We start from the raw sequence: 17,205 nt of genomic DNA, 5'->3' as shown, positions 1-17,205 counted from the left end.
CAACAGAATAACTATAGATTGGGATAAAGTCCATGGACTAAAACAGAACACTTAAAAGATGGTGGCAAGATGGTAAAGGACAGTCAAATACCCCAAAAGACAACAATAGTTTAAAAACAAGATGTACATTCAGTTATTAGTGATTCGGTTATTCTCCTATTCCTATTCACTTATTAGCTATTTAGTTATTCATATTTAGTGGCGGAATGAAGCAGAGTTGCAGGTCAGAGGTAGGAAAGAAAGGCTAACCATTGAAGGGAAGCACTTACCTATATTTAAAAAAGAAAAAAGAAAAACAACAACAAAAAACCCCAAACAAACAGAAACAATAAAAATGACTGTTTTGACACATTCCTGTCCAAAGAAAATTCCTCCCCTGTAAGAAATTAACCACCTTGTTTCAATTTAGAATAAACAGGTAGCAAGCTTAAGCAGGACTAAGCCCAGGAATGTATTTAACCCATCATTGTCAAAACAAAAGTAACTAGGTGGTACCCAACTTAGAGAGTGAGTGATGATAGCAACCATTCTCAAAATAAGCACTAGGTGACTAATGGGTACCAGGGTGAAGCTTTGATCCTATAGTACTCATCAGGAGAGTTACACAAAAGACAGGATTTGACTAGAATCCTTGAAGTCTGCTGCTGCAAAAATGCTGTGTTCCAAATACCTTCATGTAAACACTTAATCTGCCTTTTAATTCCATAGGGAAGAGATCATTTTAAAAATATACTTATTAATTCCTTGAGAATTTCAACAATGTATTTTGATCACATTCATCCGCAACTCCCTCCTTAACTCTCCCAGATTCATCCCCAGAAATCTTTTTTTTTTTTGTCTCAGTGAAGGAAGAGTTTTAAGTTTAAAAGGTCTAAGATATAATATTATAATATTTATGATATTATATTATAATATGTCACATACCCACTCAAATAATGTGATGGTGGTGACTCTATTGGGCAGCAGTAGCAAACTTTTTGATACGAATCCACTCACTCATTTTGTGAACTTGGTCATACTAAGTAATCTCTCTGCACCTTTTTTAAATCTATCAAAAGCAGATGACTGCATTTCTTCACAAAGTTGCCATGAGATAAAAATGAGTAAACTGTGTAAATTAGTTAGAAGAGTGCCTAACATACAAATACTACAAAAATGTTACTTGTTGTTTTTAATAGGCATACAGGAAGTAAAATGACTCGTAAACTACACAGATTTAAAAGCATAAAATCATGCATATATACATAGAAGCTAACTCGTGAAGACATCAGATGCGACGCACCAATAGCAAACACAGCACTCACATCCTTTTATAAATGAACTTACTGAACATGTTTATACGATATTTAAATCAAAAGAGGAAAGTCCTGTAAAATCTCAGAGTTGTGAATGGCAGATAAGTGACCCTAACAAAACGGCCCAAGCACTGTACGCCTTAGATGCTACAGCTCATCTTCCAGGTTTTGGAACACACTCAAGGTGAAATTTTTTCTTTACCTGGTGTTCATGACTATAGTTTCTCAGTCTTATCTTGTGGCCTTTCTTCCTTGATAACTCCTCCATTGTCTCCTTGGATTCCACTATGCATCCTATGTCAAGATTTCTGAAATACGCTATGATTGGCACTCATTTCTGTGAAGATTTGTCCTGTGCACTAAACGGTGGCCAGCAGCATCCTTTATCTTTCCCAGTTAGGTGCTAGAAGCATTCCTCCTTTAATTGCAACAAGAAAGAGCTGTCTTTGGACATTGTCAAGTGCTCTCTGGAAGACAAAAAACCAGGCCCAGTTGAGAATCACTTACCAGGACACAGAACACATAAGTTCTGCCTCCTGCCTTCCACATTGGTGGAAATTTAACTCACCATAATTTGTCACCAGAACCACTGCAACTGTTTCCTAAGTGGACTTCACAACTATTAATTTACACCAGACTGTTACACAAAAGATTATGTGGCAGGGCAAATCCCAAAGCCATGCTGCCGAGAGTTTTCACAGGATATCTATTAAGCAAAGGAAAAATAACTGGATTGGTAGGGTGTCTTAAATTATATTCTGAAACATACTGGAATATAATCACTTTCTTGATCACCTATAACTTCTGGAAGCGAAGCAGCTATGTATAAATAGTATACCTTCCATTAATGAAACAAATCAGTTTTTATTTTTAAATGTAAACTCAACAGCAACATTTCTGTAGACAATTTGTTTGACTGTGGTCTTTAACTAAACATTTGAAAGCTGAAAAGAGTATTCGAGGCACCCTTGGGCTGGAGAAGCATCAAGATAATCAGTGCACTTTTACTCTCTTGATGTGAAAGCCTGACACCTAGTGATCTGATTGTGATTCTCAGATCCACATTAAAAAGCCTAACATAGTGGTGCACATGTGTGATCCCAGAACACCTGTGGTGGGAAGAGAATTAGTGGAAGAGTAGGGCTGGTCCCTTGCAGGCCAGCTAGCTTGAGATATGCAACATTACTGCAGCATTGTCAGGAGAGAACCAGCCTCAACAAGGTTCAAGTAGAGAACCAAGTACCAAAGTACTAAGTACCAAAAGTTGGTTCACGTGCGTTTACATGCCATCACACAAACACACACTACATACCACATACACACACACCTACATACCACATACACACACACTACATACCGCATACAGACACGCACACATACTACATACTATACACACACACACATACATACATACACACACTACATACCACATCCACACAAAGACACACACATACTACATACTACATACACACACATACCCCACACACAGAGACACACACACACACACATACACACTACATACACACATCCCACACACAGAAAGAGAGACAGACACACACATACACACCATACATGCTAAGTAATTAAATAAAAAAGGAAAATTTAAGCTGGGCATGGTGGTGCACACCTTTAGTCCCAGCACTCAAGAAGCAGAGGCAGGTGGATCACTGTGAGTTTGAGGCCAGCCTTGTCTACAAAGTGAGTCCATGACAGCCAGGCCTACACAAAGAAACACTGTCTACAAAAAACAAAAAACAAAACAAAACAAAAAACAAAAAAGAAAGAAACCCAAAAATATAAGTAAATAAAATTTAAATGGAATAATATTAACATAAAGACATGCAGGTTTTATGACAAAAGGGTATGCTGGTTTGTGTGTATACGTGCAGAACTTGGGTAGCCGGGGTAGGGGGTACCCAAATAATAACTGTAACAGTTAACAGAGTGGATAGCCGAGGTGGGAGGTACCCAAATAATAACTGTAACAGTTAACAGAGTGGGTAGCCAGAGGTGGGGGTACCCAAATAATAACTGTAACAGATAACAGAGTGGTAGGCAAGGTGGGGATACCCAAATAATAACTGTAACAGATAACAGAGTGGTAGGCAAGGTGGGGATACCCAAATAATAACTGTAACAGATAACAGAGTGGTAGGCAAGGTGGGGATACCCAAATAATAACTGTAATAGATAACAGAGTGGGTAGCTGAGGCAGGAGGAGCATGGGGTCATCATGTAACCTGAGCTACATAGCAATAGTGTGTTTTAAAAATCAAAACAAACCCAAATTTTGTTATTTTTGTCGCACTGGACTTGAAAAAAACTTTATATAATCAAATTTTAATGTATATAAAACAGTTATATAGACACTCAAATGCAACCATCATCTTAGCTTTCAAGATCTCTGCTATTTCAATAACTCTTGAGTCTTTAAAGAAGAAAAATCAGAACTTAAGAATAGCTACATTTGCCACAAACAATCATTTGCTCTGTTATGAATCTGAAACATTTTGTGAAAAGTAAGATATTAAATTTCTGAAACATAATAGCTGACTACTATATGAATTCATGATTTTCATGAAATTCATGATTCATAAGGAAGTCATATAAAGGCACCTGTGGTAGCTTTAGAGGCCAAAGATAGCATAGTCAGAAAGATGCTCCTGAACATACCACGTAATAATTCCACATAAACACATCGCAACTTACTTTTCCATTGTTGTGATAAAACATGAAGACCAAGGCAACTTATAAAAGAAAGATTTTATTTGAGCGTACAGTTCCAGAGGTATAGGAGTCCACGATGGCCAAGCAGAGGAATGGCATCTGGGGCAAGAACTGAGTCCAGACCCGCCGGACAATCAACTAGGACCCTCCGACCCCTAGGGAGAGAATGGGGGACAAGAGACGCGAAGAACCTACAGCAAGTCAAGGAGTCTGATCAAGCTGACCAAATTTTATTTCCTCACAGGCAATTATATACCACTGAAGCAGGAGGCTGAGTGGGGTGATCCAGGTGGGCAGTTTTCGCAAGATATCAGGAAGTCAGGAAGTTTGGCAGGGCGAGGGCCCCTGTGGTTCTGGGGCTGTGTGGAATTGTTAGGCACCTGGAACCACAAGGTGTTATCCATAGGCTTTGTTCCACTCATCCTCCGAAGGCCTCTGTAATTCCGGGAATACTGAGAACAGCTGGAGTACCCTGAGGGAGCGGAAGAGGTTACAAGGCAGCCTTCTGGAATGTACCCTGAGGCAAAGAGGGAAAGAGGTCACAAGGCAGCCTGCTCCAGGTCCACTCGATGTTTTATGCCGAGGTCCGAGATGCTTGCCGGCTATGGTCTTGGCTCCCCACAAGTCTTTACATCGTCATCTGCAAGCAGGAAGTGGGGGGATTAAACTGGGGGTGGAGGAGGCTTTGAAACATCAAGGCCTAACCCCAGTGAGTACTCCAAAGGCCCCATCTCCCAAACTTACCTAAACAGCACCACCAATCAGAGAGAGACCCAGTGCTCAAATATGTGCGCCTATGGAGATTACCCTCATACAAATCACCAGACAGCCTAAGTTGGAAATGCATTTAGTCCATCTAGCCTAATAAAATCCACACTATAGGAACACAGTATAGTGTAGAATGGTTTTGTGACATTCCAACGGAGTGTGATGCTGTGTACTGCTAGCCAAGGTTGGAAAAAAAATCAAATCTAAGCATTCTAAGCATGATTTCTAATGAATATATATGCCCAAGAGAGAAAATAAATGCCAAACCATCAGTATGCAGAAATATTCTACAGAGCTTCGCATTCAGCATTGTATTTAATGATTTGCAAAAAACATATGCGGTAGAATGTTCTTAATAATATAGCTGCTCAGGAAGACATGGAAGACTTGGGTCTTAGCTGGCTTCCTCACATTCATATAGCTAATAAGACGTAAGACGTTATCCTAACCCTGGGTCTATCAATTTTAGCTCCCATGCTTCTCTCATTAGCTATACAAGTTACCTGAAAATTACCAACACAAACAATAGCTTACCAACCAAATTCAGGTTTCTCTGAGATCTGTCTTAAGGTACAGTTTGTGTACCTTAGTACCTAAAGTACTTTGTGTCAGTTCTGTATAGAAAACGAGGAGTGGGTGAATAGGAGGAAGCAAAATTACCTGGAATCAAGAGAAAGCATCAGTCCAGAACTCTTAACTAGTGGGTACAGTTCTGAAATAGAAAACAGAAAAAAAAAAAAAATGGTAGCTCAAGCTTCCAATTAGATATTTTTATTATTCTAGCAACAGTATCAAGGAAACACATTTTTATGAATATTTAAGACTTGGCTGCACACATTGTAAAAGTCTGTTTACCTTTCAGGCTTTGTTTGTTCGTTCACTTGTTTTGCTATACTATGTGATAAAATGCTCCAAAAGTGAGTTTTCATAAAATCAGGCATATTTACTCAGGCTATATTATTTCACACAGCATCTATTTCTCGGTCTCAATTCTTGAATACATAGAAGCTTAAGTTTTTTCAAAAGTGATAATTCACTGGAATGTTATTTGTTCACCGCTGACAGCACATAATTAGCACTCCTATGGGGCTCCTGCCGTAGCAAACTGGCCTCATTATTAGTAGCTAATGATAATCACAAGTGAAATTAAGCACACTGAGGAACTTGGATACCAGAGTTTTCTGTGCAAGTCACCACAGAATTTGCAGAGAACAAAGCTATGGCTCCACACTGTATTTCACTTTTACTAAATAGCAACTTCAGGTTTTGGAGAGATGGTTCACCAACTAACAATACTTGTTGCCCTTGCAAAGGCCTTGGGTTTGGTTCTCAGCACCCACCTGATGGCTCACAGCCATTCTTAATTCTATATCCATTAAAATGGTACCCTTATCTGGTCTCTGCAGGCACAAACATATGTTCATACATACATACGTAAGTGCTGCCAAACACTTATACATATAAAATTTTCTAATTAAATGTTTTTATAATTTGTAATTGCAAATATTGGTCTCCAGAGATATTTCAGCCATTAAAAGGCTCAACTTTTCTTCTACAGGACATGGTTTCAGTTCCTTGACTACACACATCCTCAAGCACTGTTCCTCTGGCTTCCCTTAACAAGGGCTGGAGAGGCACAGCTCAGTAGCTACGTGACTTAACTGCTCTTGCATAGGAGTGGGAGTTCAGTTCTGAGCTCCCATGTCAGGAGTGCTGGTTCCCAGAACCCATACCTATAACTCTAGCTCTAAGGGATCCACATCCACTGGGCCCCTGGTCTCTTTGGGCACCTGTACTCACAGGCTCACACTCACACACAGGCATACACATTGGGCACCTGTACTCACAGGCTCACACTCACATACAGACATACACATTGGGCACCTGTACTCACAGGCTCACACTCACACACAGACATACACATTGGGCACCTGTACTCACAGGCTCACACTCACATACAGACATACACATTGCAGATATCGTTTTTATCCATGTGTTTTTCTTTAACTTATTTCTTTCTCCAAGTATTTCAAGATACAGGGGCTTCATAAAGTTTTAATTAGATGTTGCTGTGGTGGTGGTGGATGGCGGTAGTGCAACATCTGGGGAGTGTTTAAAGTCTATTTTGCTCTTCCCAAAGGAAGGGCAGTGCATTTGTATCTATTTGAAACATGTTATTTTACTGTTGTTATCACTTTGAAAGTAAAAGCTTTAAGTAAAAATAATTCTAGTCCTACTACCAGTGACATAAACATAAATGATTTTAAATTTTAATTTACTACTTAAAAGGCCCATATTGTCTAATTGGCCTTTATGGGGAAAAAAAAAATCCCAGGTGCTTTTATTCAAAAGAAATTAACTTAAAGTTTAATTACAGAAAAGTAGAATATAAGATAAGACAAAATATATATAAAGCAAGTAATAAATTTTAAAAGCAACTATCACTAAGCTAAGATAAACAAGCTTAAAGAGAAAAAGTATTCTTAAGTATAAAAAGGATTATTAATATGATTGTTATTAGAAATAATGATAACATGGTACATGAAACCTAAGACTGCAACTTCATTCATGCATGTTCTTAATGAAATGTTATAAAATTTACACAGTAAAAGTTAACTGAGCTTTAATTTTTCGCTGCTAATGCAATGTGAACAGCTGGGTTCCCGTTCTGGCCACCTTGCTTTCCCTCAAACTAAAAGCCATAGCAAGCGTTTCCTTCCTTAAAGTGCTTGTTGTTAGCTATTTTATCATAGTAATAGAAAAAGGAAATAAGACGTAAGTTAGGGCTGTTGCTGTGATAAATTCAACTACCTGGCACTTAGGCTTTTGCAACTGCTTCAGCAAGAGCAATGTGAAAGAGTTTGGGGGCTGGAGAGGTGGCTCAGAGGTTAAGAGCACTGACGGCTCCTTCAAAGGTCATGAGTTCAATTCCCAGCAACCACATGTTGGCTCACAAGCATCTATAACAAAATTTGTATACATAATAAATACATCCTTAAAAAAGAGTTTGGAACTTTGGGTTAGAAAAGGCCTTCAGTGCAGAGTGTCCCATTTTGCTGGCTGCTGTGATAAATACCAGGATGGAAAGCACCTTGGAAGGAAAGGGTTCACTTGGCTGACACTTCCAGATGGCAAGCCATTGAGGGAAGTCATGGCAGAAGCGCAAGCAGGAACTAAGCAGAGCTCAGAGGAATTCTATGCTGGCTTGATCCTCCTGCCTCCCACTCAGCCAGCTTTGTAGGGAACCCCAAAGGCCGCTCAAGAAGACATCCTAAGACCAAGTTCTCAGCGCAAAGGAGATTTATTTGCCCCAGGAGAACAGAGGAAAGGGATGAGGGACAGAGACAGGAGATACAGAAAGAGGGAGACAGGGCTGGGAAGAGAGGGAGGGGAGAAAAGGGGGAAGGGAGAGAGGGAAGGGCTATTTGTCCTGGAGTAGGACAGTGACTGCCTCTGGGTAGAGAGGAGACCAACCATGAGATACACAAATGACAGTTTATAAAGGTAAAATGGGAAACCACACGTTCGGTTGTTTAAATTTAATTGGGCATGTTAATTAGGTGAGCCAAAGGAGGCTTTTGATGCTGGACTTCAATACTTTGATAGTTGGGCTTCAGTAGTCAGCCTCAGGAGGAGGAAGTGGTCAATAAAGGAATAGACCTTGGGGGCTTGCTTTAGGAATGTAATTTTTTTTTTGTGACCTGGCTAGAGAGTCCCTTCAAGTTTTCTTATGCACCTCACACTCACCTGCCTGGGCATGGTGCCACACCGGGCTGGGCCCTCCCACAATCAAGACAATTCAGGAAAATCTGAAGGATGTGATTTTTTTTTTTTTCAGTTAATGTTTCCTTTTTCCAGGTGATGCTAGGTGTGTGGACTAGGCCATAGAAACCAGTGCACAAACGGGCTACTGTGGAAGAAGTTTTGGAATATCATAGACTGAGATAAATGTGGACTGTGGAGGCCCCGCTCATGAAGTTTTAGAAAGGAGCAAGCACTCTCTCTGGTAGCAGGTTGGAGGTCATGTAGGTTACATTCTAAGGAATCTAACCGTATTCAGCCTGAGTCCTGAGAACTGAAGTGAGGCCGGACTCAATAGATTAATGAGATAAGTGGAGGAAATTTCAAGGCAGGATAGCATCCAGGATATGATATGGTTATTAAGCACCACTCTATCTAAGTGGAAAAGATCAGCACGTGTTGCAGAACAGAAAAAAAAAATACAGTTTGTCTAAGAAAATGGCCGAGGCAAATGTAAAGTTGCAGTCAAGGAATGTGCTGAAAAGAAGCTACGGTTTTTTAAAAGAGAAACCTCCTGCTCTGAAGAGGCCTAGGAAAGGTGCCTGGAGGGCAGGACTCCGCCCATCAAAGGCTCCAACTTGTGAAATTGCACACTCATTTGGAAGAAGAGAGCCTGAACTCAGAACACCAAAGAGTTCTTAGTCTTAGAAAACAACTGCCCGGGGTCAGCACACAAGGGTTGCTACAGCTGTGGCCCAAGTGGGCCGTGGTCTATCAAGAGCTGGCAGCGGAATCTGGCAGTGTTGTCTATACGGTACTGGCCTCATAAGCATGAAAAGCGCTATGTTGATCTGGCTCCACGGTTGCAGAAAGCCCATGAGGTAAAGCTATCCAGGCAGGCTTAGAGATACTGCAAGAGGCCCCGAGAGTGAAGAGAAAGTGTAAGTTGTAAAGAAGTTCCCAGGCTGCTTGAAAGCCAGTGTAGAGGCATGGTCTGGTGCTTTGTATTTGAGTATTAATTATTTTTCCCCCCCTGAGGTCTGCTTGCTGTCTTTTACGAGCACACACTCACGTATCCCAAGATGATGTTTAAATTCCTTGCCTCTAAAATGTCTCCGGTTGGCTGAATGGTTGGCTGCCGACACACCTGGGCAGGGCAGACATCAGGGAGCTGTGGATCACAGGAGGAAGGAGGTGAGACAGGTACAGGAGGAGGAGAAGGAAGCAAAGCTGCCATGAGATAGGTAAAGAGCCATGTGGGCCGGGAGGAGGGAACCAGAGAGTGGCATAGAGAGGAGATGCCCAGATGGGAAGCATGTGCCAGTATTTATGGAGATATTGGATGCGAAGTAACCCGGATAGGAGTGATTGAAGCAATTGGCATGGGATGTGGGGCTGAACGGTAAGAAGGTAGATTATGGGGTAATGTCTGCTCAGGCCCAGGTAACAAGGCTTATGTAAAACCCATCAGGTTTCTGTGTCTTTTATTGATATGGGAGTGGGTTAATAATAACTGCGGTAATAATTATGGGCTTTAAATAACGAATATTATTAGCTATAGCATTTTTATTTTCTACATCAGGCCAGACTCATGAATATCCACCAAAGAAAGCTGCATACATGGAACAGAGCAAGGCCAGAAAAAAAAAAAATCAAGTGTTATGGAGGCAGCAGAGCTGAGGGTGGGGGAAGCAGGGGCTACCTAAGCCATTTGGAGCTAAGATGATTTCATCAGTAGGCCAGCATGCCAGACATGGAGCTCAGCGACTGGCTATTTCCTCTGAATTTCTATCTTTCTTTGGTCCAGTCGTTTTGCTTTACTCCCATTCTCTCCTTGGCCGGTTTATGTTGGAAGTATGTAGTTTGTCCTTTGATTTTATAGGGGCTTACAGTTAAGAGGTTGATTTGCCTCCAGCTGCTAACCTAGGCCGAGTCCTGGAAGCCTCTGTACAATTTAAGCTAGACCTAGAATGTTTTCAGCCTCTGAGACTTACTACTGAATAAACTGACCCTTTTTAGTTCTTCCTGAACACTTGCGGGTTGATTCAACTCAGCTGTTCTGGATCAAGCACCTAAGGTGATTGACTCAATCTGGCTTCTCTGTCAGCCTCTGACTGAACTGTTCTGCTCAGCTTCAAATTAACTCTAGCAATCTGTTCTAATCTTCTAGCTCCTTTTCATTTTTATGGCTCGTTTTTGTCTTTACCTGTGTTTAGCTTGTTCCCCTCAACCTGTCTCTGTAAAACTCTTCCAGTAAAACTGCCTCTGAATTCCACAAACTAAACTGCCACAAATTCAACTGCACTGCACTGTCTCTCAACTCACTGACTCCACCGAACCAAATTGACTAGAACTCAGAGATCTGCAAACCTGTTTCCTGAGTGCTGGGATTAAATGTACCACCATGCCTGAACCTACGTTTTTCTTTACCTGAAACTTGCTCTATACCAGGTTGGCCTTGAACTCAGAGATCTGCTTGCTTCTGCCTCCTGGAATTAAAGGCATTTTTTTATATTCCAACCAGAACACACAGACCAAGAAGGTCTTTGGATGTGATCTCTTGCCAGAGCAGCCATGTTTTGAATTAAAATCCCCCTACATAACAGCCCATAGACATCCGTGTCAACTTTCTCCTTCTGAACTACTGTGCAGGGGCAGCATTCCTTCTCTAAAAGCCAGTGTTCACTCTTTCTTTAAAGCTGACCTTCCTCACTTTCCAAGGAAGCTGAGACCCAGGTTTTCCAGGTTTTATAGAGCTGTCCCTTTTTGACTCTATGTTCGAAGCCATCCCCTTTCATTAGTGTCTTTCTCATTAATATGTAATACACACAATTACCCAAGCATAACCATTAGGTTTAGGAAGTCACTTTCTTGGGCCTGATCGTAAATTGTCCAAAAGGAAAAAAGTATGATAGAAAATATTTTGTAAACTGAAAAGCACTATTTAATGAGTGTTGATGCTGTTAATTTATCCCAAACTCAAATCAATCAACTGATTCATCTAGATTAGTTTTTGTCAGACCTAGTAGTAGAACTCAAATTTCTAGTTACAGTTATTTATTATTATTAGCTACTTAACAGTAGCATACATTTTCAATAGTATTAACTTGAAAGTAAAAAAAAAATGTTATTTTAAAATCTGTTATTTCTAACTAGACAAAAACATAGTAACCTAGCATCTCAGCTAATTTATTTTTGCTAATCATGGGATTAGACATCTGATATACCTACAACCAGATTGATTGGACTAAAATAGAATCTGAGACCTGATTAAACTATTTCCATTCTGATCATTAAGTTCCTTTCCTAATTCCGTAAACAAAATATCTCAACAGAACAAACTAAATGAAGGATCTTTCCTAAAATGTCATGTCTCAATTAAGAATTTTTAAATAGGGCTCTTTGAGGATCATGATTTCAGAAGTTCTACAGCACAACATAAATACTTAGCTTCACCTGATGATCCTAAGTATGAAAGTTATTTAAAAACATTTTTAGAGCCAGGTGTGATGGCACACGCCTTTAATCCCAGCACTCGAGAGGCAGAGGCAGGCGGATTGATGTGAGTTCGAGGCCAGCCTGGTCTACAAAGCGAGTCCAGGACAGCCAAGATAACACAGAGAAAATCCATATAGGGGGGAAAAAACATTTTTAGAAACATGAAAACCAGGAATAATCTATTTCTGATCATTGAGACCAAACTAAATTACATGCCTTAGGGTTTCTATTGCTGTGATAAGAAAAAAACACCATGACCAAAAGCAATTTGGGGAGGAAAAGGTTTATTTTATCTTGTAGTCCATAATCAAGGAGAGTCAGCAGAAACTCAAGAAGAAATCTGGAGACAGGAAGTGATGTTGAGGCTGTGGAAGAGTGCTGCTTACTGGCTTGCTCAGTATGCTTTCTTATACCTAGCCCCACCTCCCCAGAGATGACACACACACAGTGACAGTGGTCAAGAAAATGTCCTATAAGCTTGCCTACAAGTCAATCTTATAGATTTTTCAACTGAAGCCGGTCAAGTTGACATAGATGACCCTAGCATGGGTCAAATTGGCGTAGAAACCAGCAAACACATTACTCAAATGCTTACTCTTCCTAACTATGAACAATTATTCATCAAGTTAGGGTCCTATCAGTAAATCTTTGTCCCACTCGCAGCACAAATACTTTGCAAAAAATCAATGAGACAATGGCTGCAAATGTGTTTTCAAAATGCTGAAAGTAGAGATAAACCAGTCATTTCTCTTTTATTGCTTGTCCCTAATGACAAATAAACCAAAATCTATTACATTAACATACCTTTACTATGTTATGGATTTTTCCAATATATTTGCTCACCAGGCTAAAATCAGAAATGAAGAACAATTCCCTGAGTATTTTTCTGTGCAGTGGCTAGTCTATACTTAGACAAAATCTTAAAGTAAGAACCAAGCGAGTTTATGAGCTTGTCATAGAGCTTGGGTTAATCCTCACTGTATTGATAAGAATGTAGTGAACTAGTGATGGCTGAAACACCTTAGGGCTTATGTAAAAGGAAGGCATTTTATGGGTCCACTTTATGAATAGTTCTATATTGTATGTAAAGTTGTTGTTTGCTTAATCATTTCTAAGTAAAACTAATTTTATTTATTTGAGACAGCTCAGACTGTCATTGAATTTGAAATCTTCCTTCCTGCGTCAAGCTCTGCTGAAATTACAGACATGAGCCATGAAGCCTGGCCTAAATTCTACCTTTGTGTTTGCATGTAGGCCATTCTCCTACTAAATAAAATTACATCCTCTATAATTTATTTTTTAATTAATAAATACTTCAATTATAAGTATTATTGTTATATACTTAGTTGTATCTATGCAAGAATTTACCTAGAAATATGTACATACAGCATACACACATATATTTACAGCTACTTAACTCTCCAAGGCCAAAAGCTTTCTCAACATCTACAATGTGAAGTGTCTTTTATCACACCATTTTTTTTAATCACACAATTTTTATTAGCATGCCCACATCTTATTTTTTCAACCTAGTGAACGTAAAATGGTATTGGTTGTGGCCTTAATTAATCTCTTTTTTGAAAGAGATTTATTTTTAATTTATTCATATTACATCCCAATAGTAGCCCCCCTAGTATCCTCCTACCCCCACCCTCCCTGTTTCCCCCTCCCCCATTCTCCTAGTCCTCAGAAAGGGGCAGCCCTCCCCCACTACCATCTGACCCCAGCCTATCAAGTCTCATCTGGAATGCCTGCATCCTCTTCCTCTGTGGCCTGGCAAAGATGTCCTGTCAGGGGGAAGTAATCAACATGTAGACATCAGAGTTCATGTCAGAGGCAACCCCTACTCCCCACATTACAGGGACTCACATGGAGACTGAGCTGCCTATTGACTACATCTGAGCAGGGGATCAAGGTCCCCTCCATGCATGGTCCTTGGTTGATGCATCTTGAGTCTCTGCAAGTCCCCTTGGACTCAGGCTTGTTGGCTTTGGCTCTGTTGTTGTTCTTGTGGAGCTCCTGTCCCCTTCAGGTCCTTCTATCTCGCAGCTCTTCCGTATGTCTCCCTGTGCTCTATTCCTAAGTTGGGTGTGAGTCTCCACTCTGCTTCAGTCCCCTGCTGGGTGAAGTCTTTCAGTGGTCCTCTATGGTAGTCTCCCATCCTGTTCCCTCCCTTCAAGCACTTCTGGAGTCTATTCTATTTGCCCTTCTGAAGGAGAATTAAGCATCCTCCCTAGGGTCCTCCTTGCTATTTACCTTCTTCAGGCATGTGGATTCTATTGTGGTTATCCTGTATTAATTAACCTCTTTTACAGGTAAATCTTTTCATACACCTAATCATGTTTTTAAAACACCGTGGGGAGTGTGTGTGTTTCTCATTTTCCTAAAGGGTCATGAAAGAAAGTAAGTATCCTCATGCTCTTGGTATTTAATGCATCCATCTTTCTAGTTCAGTGCTGAGTTAACTAAATGGTGCATCTTTCATATGTGTTAAGAACTGTTATTAGGGGCTGAAGAGATGGCTCAGAGGTTAAGGGCACTGACTGCTCTTCCAGAGGTCCTGAGTTCAATTCCCAGCAACCACATGGTGGCTCACAGCCATCTATAGTGAGATCTGGTGCCCTCTTATGGCTTGCACGTGCACATGGAGGCAGAGCACTGTATGTTAATAATAAATAAATATTTTTTTTTTTTTTAAAAAGTGTTATTAGCCTGTAGCTTTCCTTTCTCTGGCTAACTCTGCTTTGGGCAAGTGACATGCACCTCATACAATAAGCTAGAAAAGCTTCCGTCATCATATATGCTTCCAAAGTTTGGTTCAGAGTTTGAATAACATTAGTGTCTTTAAGAGAGGGGTAAAAAGGTAAGGCAGATGTTGACAAAAAACCAAACCAAACCTTAATTTGTTTACTATTCAACACTACTGAACAGGTCTATTAGCACTTGCATTAAACTAAAATGTTACTTTACAGAATTTAGTCTGTTTGATCTACATTCCCTGCCACTGAGTTTCCTTTGCTGAACCAGGTCACCTTGGCTTTGTTTCATGGTTAGGAGGCAGCCGGGGGCCTTGTATCTGGGAGGTGTGCAGCTCCATTACTACTTTACTGTTTTTGTCCCCTCCCTGTGTCTGTACTGTACCCACCCTCCTAAACCCCCTTTCACTGGGGTCTTTCACCATCTATCTTTTCTTTGAGAACGTAGCTGGAATAACTGAATTTAACCATCCACTTGCCTTGGATCCTGAATCCTAGCCAAAGCCCCCCAAAGCACTTTGATTTCAGCCACCCTTCTATCTTTTTGGCCAGATTTTCCCAGTTATATCCTCATTTGAAAATTCCACATTAATGTTGCGTAACAATATTTATTCAATGTTACATTTGTTTACAATTTTTATAAATACTTCATTATGATTCATTATACAAACAACACTTTGAATTTATAATATTGATCATTTTGCTTGTTCACTAACAATTCAATTTCGGATCTTGATTTTAGAGTAATTTTCCTTATTGAAGAGCATCCTTTTTCAGCTTCTTGAATGAAGGTCTGTGGTTTCTGAGCTTTGCTTTGCACCAGTTTTCACAGTTTCTCTCACAATTCTGAAGATATTTCTCAACCTTCTTGAGCACACTGATGCTAATGGGAGTCTACTGTGTATGTGACTGACTTGCCTTAGCTGAGTTTCTTTAGAGCCCCTTTGGTTTTTTTTAAAAAGCCTTGTTTCAGACTTGTGGTTCATTTGTGGAATTTTTTTGTTTGTTTGTTTTAGGAGATAAGAATTTCTCTGTGTACCAGTCTTGGCTGTCCTGGAACTCGCTTTGTAGACCAGGCTGACCTCAAACTCAGAGATCTGCATGCCTGTACCTTCTAAATGCTGGGATTAAAGGCTTGTTCCACCACACCCAGCATGAATTTTATTTTTTATTGTATTAAGATATATTGTATAGAATTTATAGGTCTGTTTTGCTAACGTGTGTGGAGAAACTTGTCATATTAAGTGCTGCTGTCTTCTAATTGTTGTTTTTATATTACCAGTAAGACCTAATTATTGTTTATTATCAGGTCTATAATTATTATTACTTCAGCATATCCCACTAGCAATCAATCAAGACACAGACACCTGTTATATTTTATGGTAGGAGTGCTTCTAGTTTGTTTCTGCCAGGAGCTACACAGAACTACATGGTGCGAGCTACTGAACATTATCTGCCCTACCTAAGATAGCATCTTGGATTTACATTTCTCTTTGTTTTTGGTTTGAGGCAAACAGCATACTGCAGTGCTGCTACTGGCACCCGCCATCCGGGAAACTACAGTCTGTATGCTTAAAAATTCATGGCCTCCAACTTAAAATACTGCAACTGGGTGCACACTAGAAAAGTACTATAGGATGAACTACCAGATAATTCCTGATGCTATGCTACTATGGTTGCTACTGACTGCCTAACGTTTCAGTATTCTGATCAATGTGCGATCCAGTTCAATAGGACTAAACTCTTAAAATAGTTCATTTTGACCCTTCTGAAAAATATATAATAGTCATTTGTTACATGCAACTCCATTTAAATGCAGAGTTTACTTTTGGAAACCTTGGCCAGATAATAAAAGCACGGCTGAACAAGGCAGCTGGTGATTTCGTGTAAGTCAGAAACACATCTAACAGACATTATCACAGCAGAGCTCGTTGCTAGCTTCAATGCAGGTGGGACATTTGCATCTTTATTTTTCATAGCTGTTGATCAATGCTCTCTGGGTGATCAGGAAGCTCTTTGGGCCTCACCCTAATCACTGAAGTAATGAAAGGAGATGCCCGCAGCAAGCACTGCGACAGCAAGTGCTGTAATCGCACCTGAAAGTGAAACAAACACAGAACAAATGGAAGTGGAATGAGCAAAAGAAGGATCAACTGACCTGAAATGTGGGCAGCAGGTGGGCCTATAAGACACTGCACACACACAGATGTACACATATACGCACATGCTATAAATATGTACAGCTATGTACATACTAAAATCCAGTGAAGTCTTAGAGAAAAATATGGTAGCAAGTTGAAAACCTAAGTTGTAAAAGTTGGACAAAGTGTCTCTCTTACACAAATGCACACTAAGGGAAAATAGAACAAATATTTTTAAAAGCTTCTGTAAATAAACATGTGTATGTATGGGCTCATACA

At 40.1% G+C, this 17,205-nt stretch overlaps 1 protein-coding gene and 2 long non-coding RNA genes across 6 annotated transcripts in view; 1 reads left to right on the top strand and 2 right to left on the bottom strand.

The window, feature by feature from the left end:
• LOC311597863 overlaps positions 1–17,205 on the top strand; it is a 171,042-nt gene that overhangs the window by 152,042 nt on the left and 1,795 nt on the right. The window lies entirely within an intron of this gene.
• LOC311597856 lies at positions 3,981–10,032 on the bottom strand. The gene is made up of 3 exons (XR_014779371.1): positions 9,634–10,032; positions 5,451–5,502; positions 3,981–4,662 (listed from the first exon to the last, which is right to left on the bottom strand). It is a non-coding gene; the product is annotated as an uncharacterized lncRNA (long non-coding RNA).
• ODR4 (odr-4 GPCR localization factor homolog) overlaps positions 15,374–17,205 on the bottom strand; it is a 30,552-nt gene continuing 28,720 nt past the window's right edge. For all 4 annotated transcript variants that reach the window (XM_084782290.1, XM_084782291.1, XM_084782289.1 and 1 more), the window contains one exon: positions 15,374–16,881. In XM_084782290.1, coding sequence (XP_084638416.1) covers positions 16,814–16,881 — 68 coding nt within the window. In that variant the 3' untranslated portion in view covers positions 15,374–16,813. The remainder of the gene's footprint in view (positions 16,882–17,205) is intronic.

The sequence above is a fragment of the Acomys minous genome (genome assembly GCF_964271855.1).
Source record: "Acomys minous genome assembly, chromosome: 1".
NCBI classification, from domain to species: domain Eukaryota; kingdom Metazoa; phylum Chordata; class Mammalia; order Rodentia; family Muridae; genus Acomys; species Acomys minous.
The sequence above is the reverse complement of the archived record's forward strand: the minus strand, read 5'-3'. Positions and strand labels throughout refer to the sequence as shown.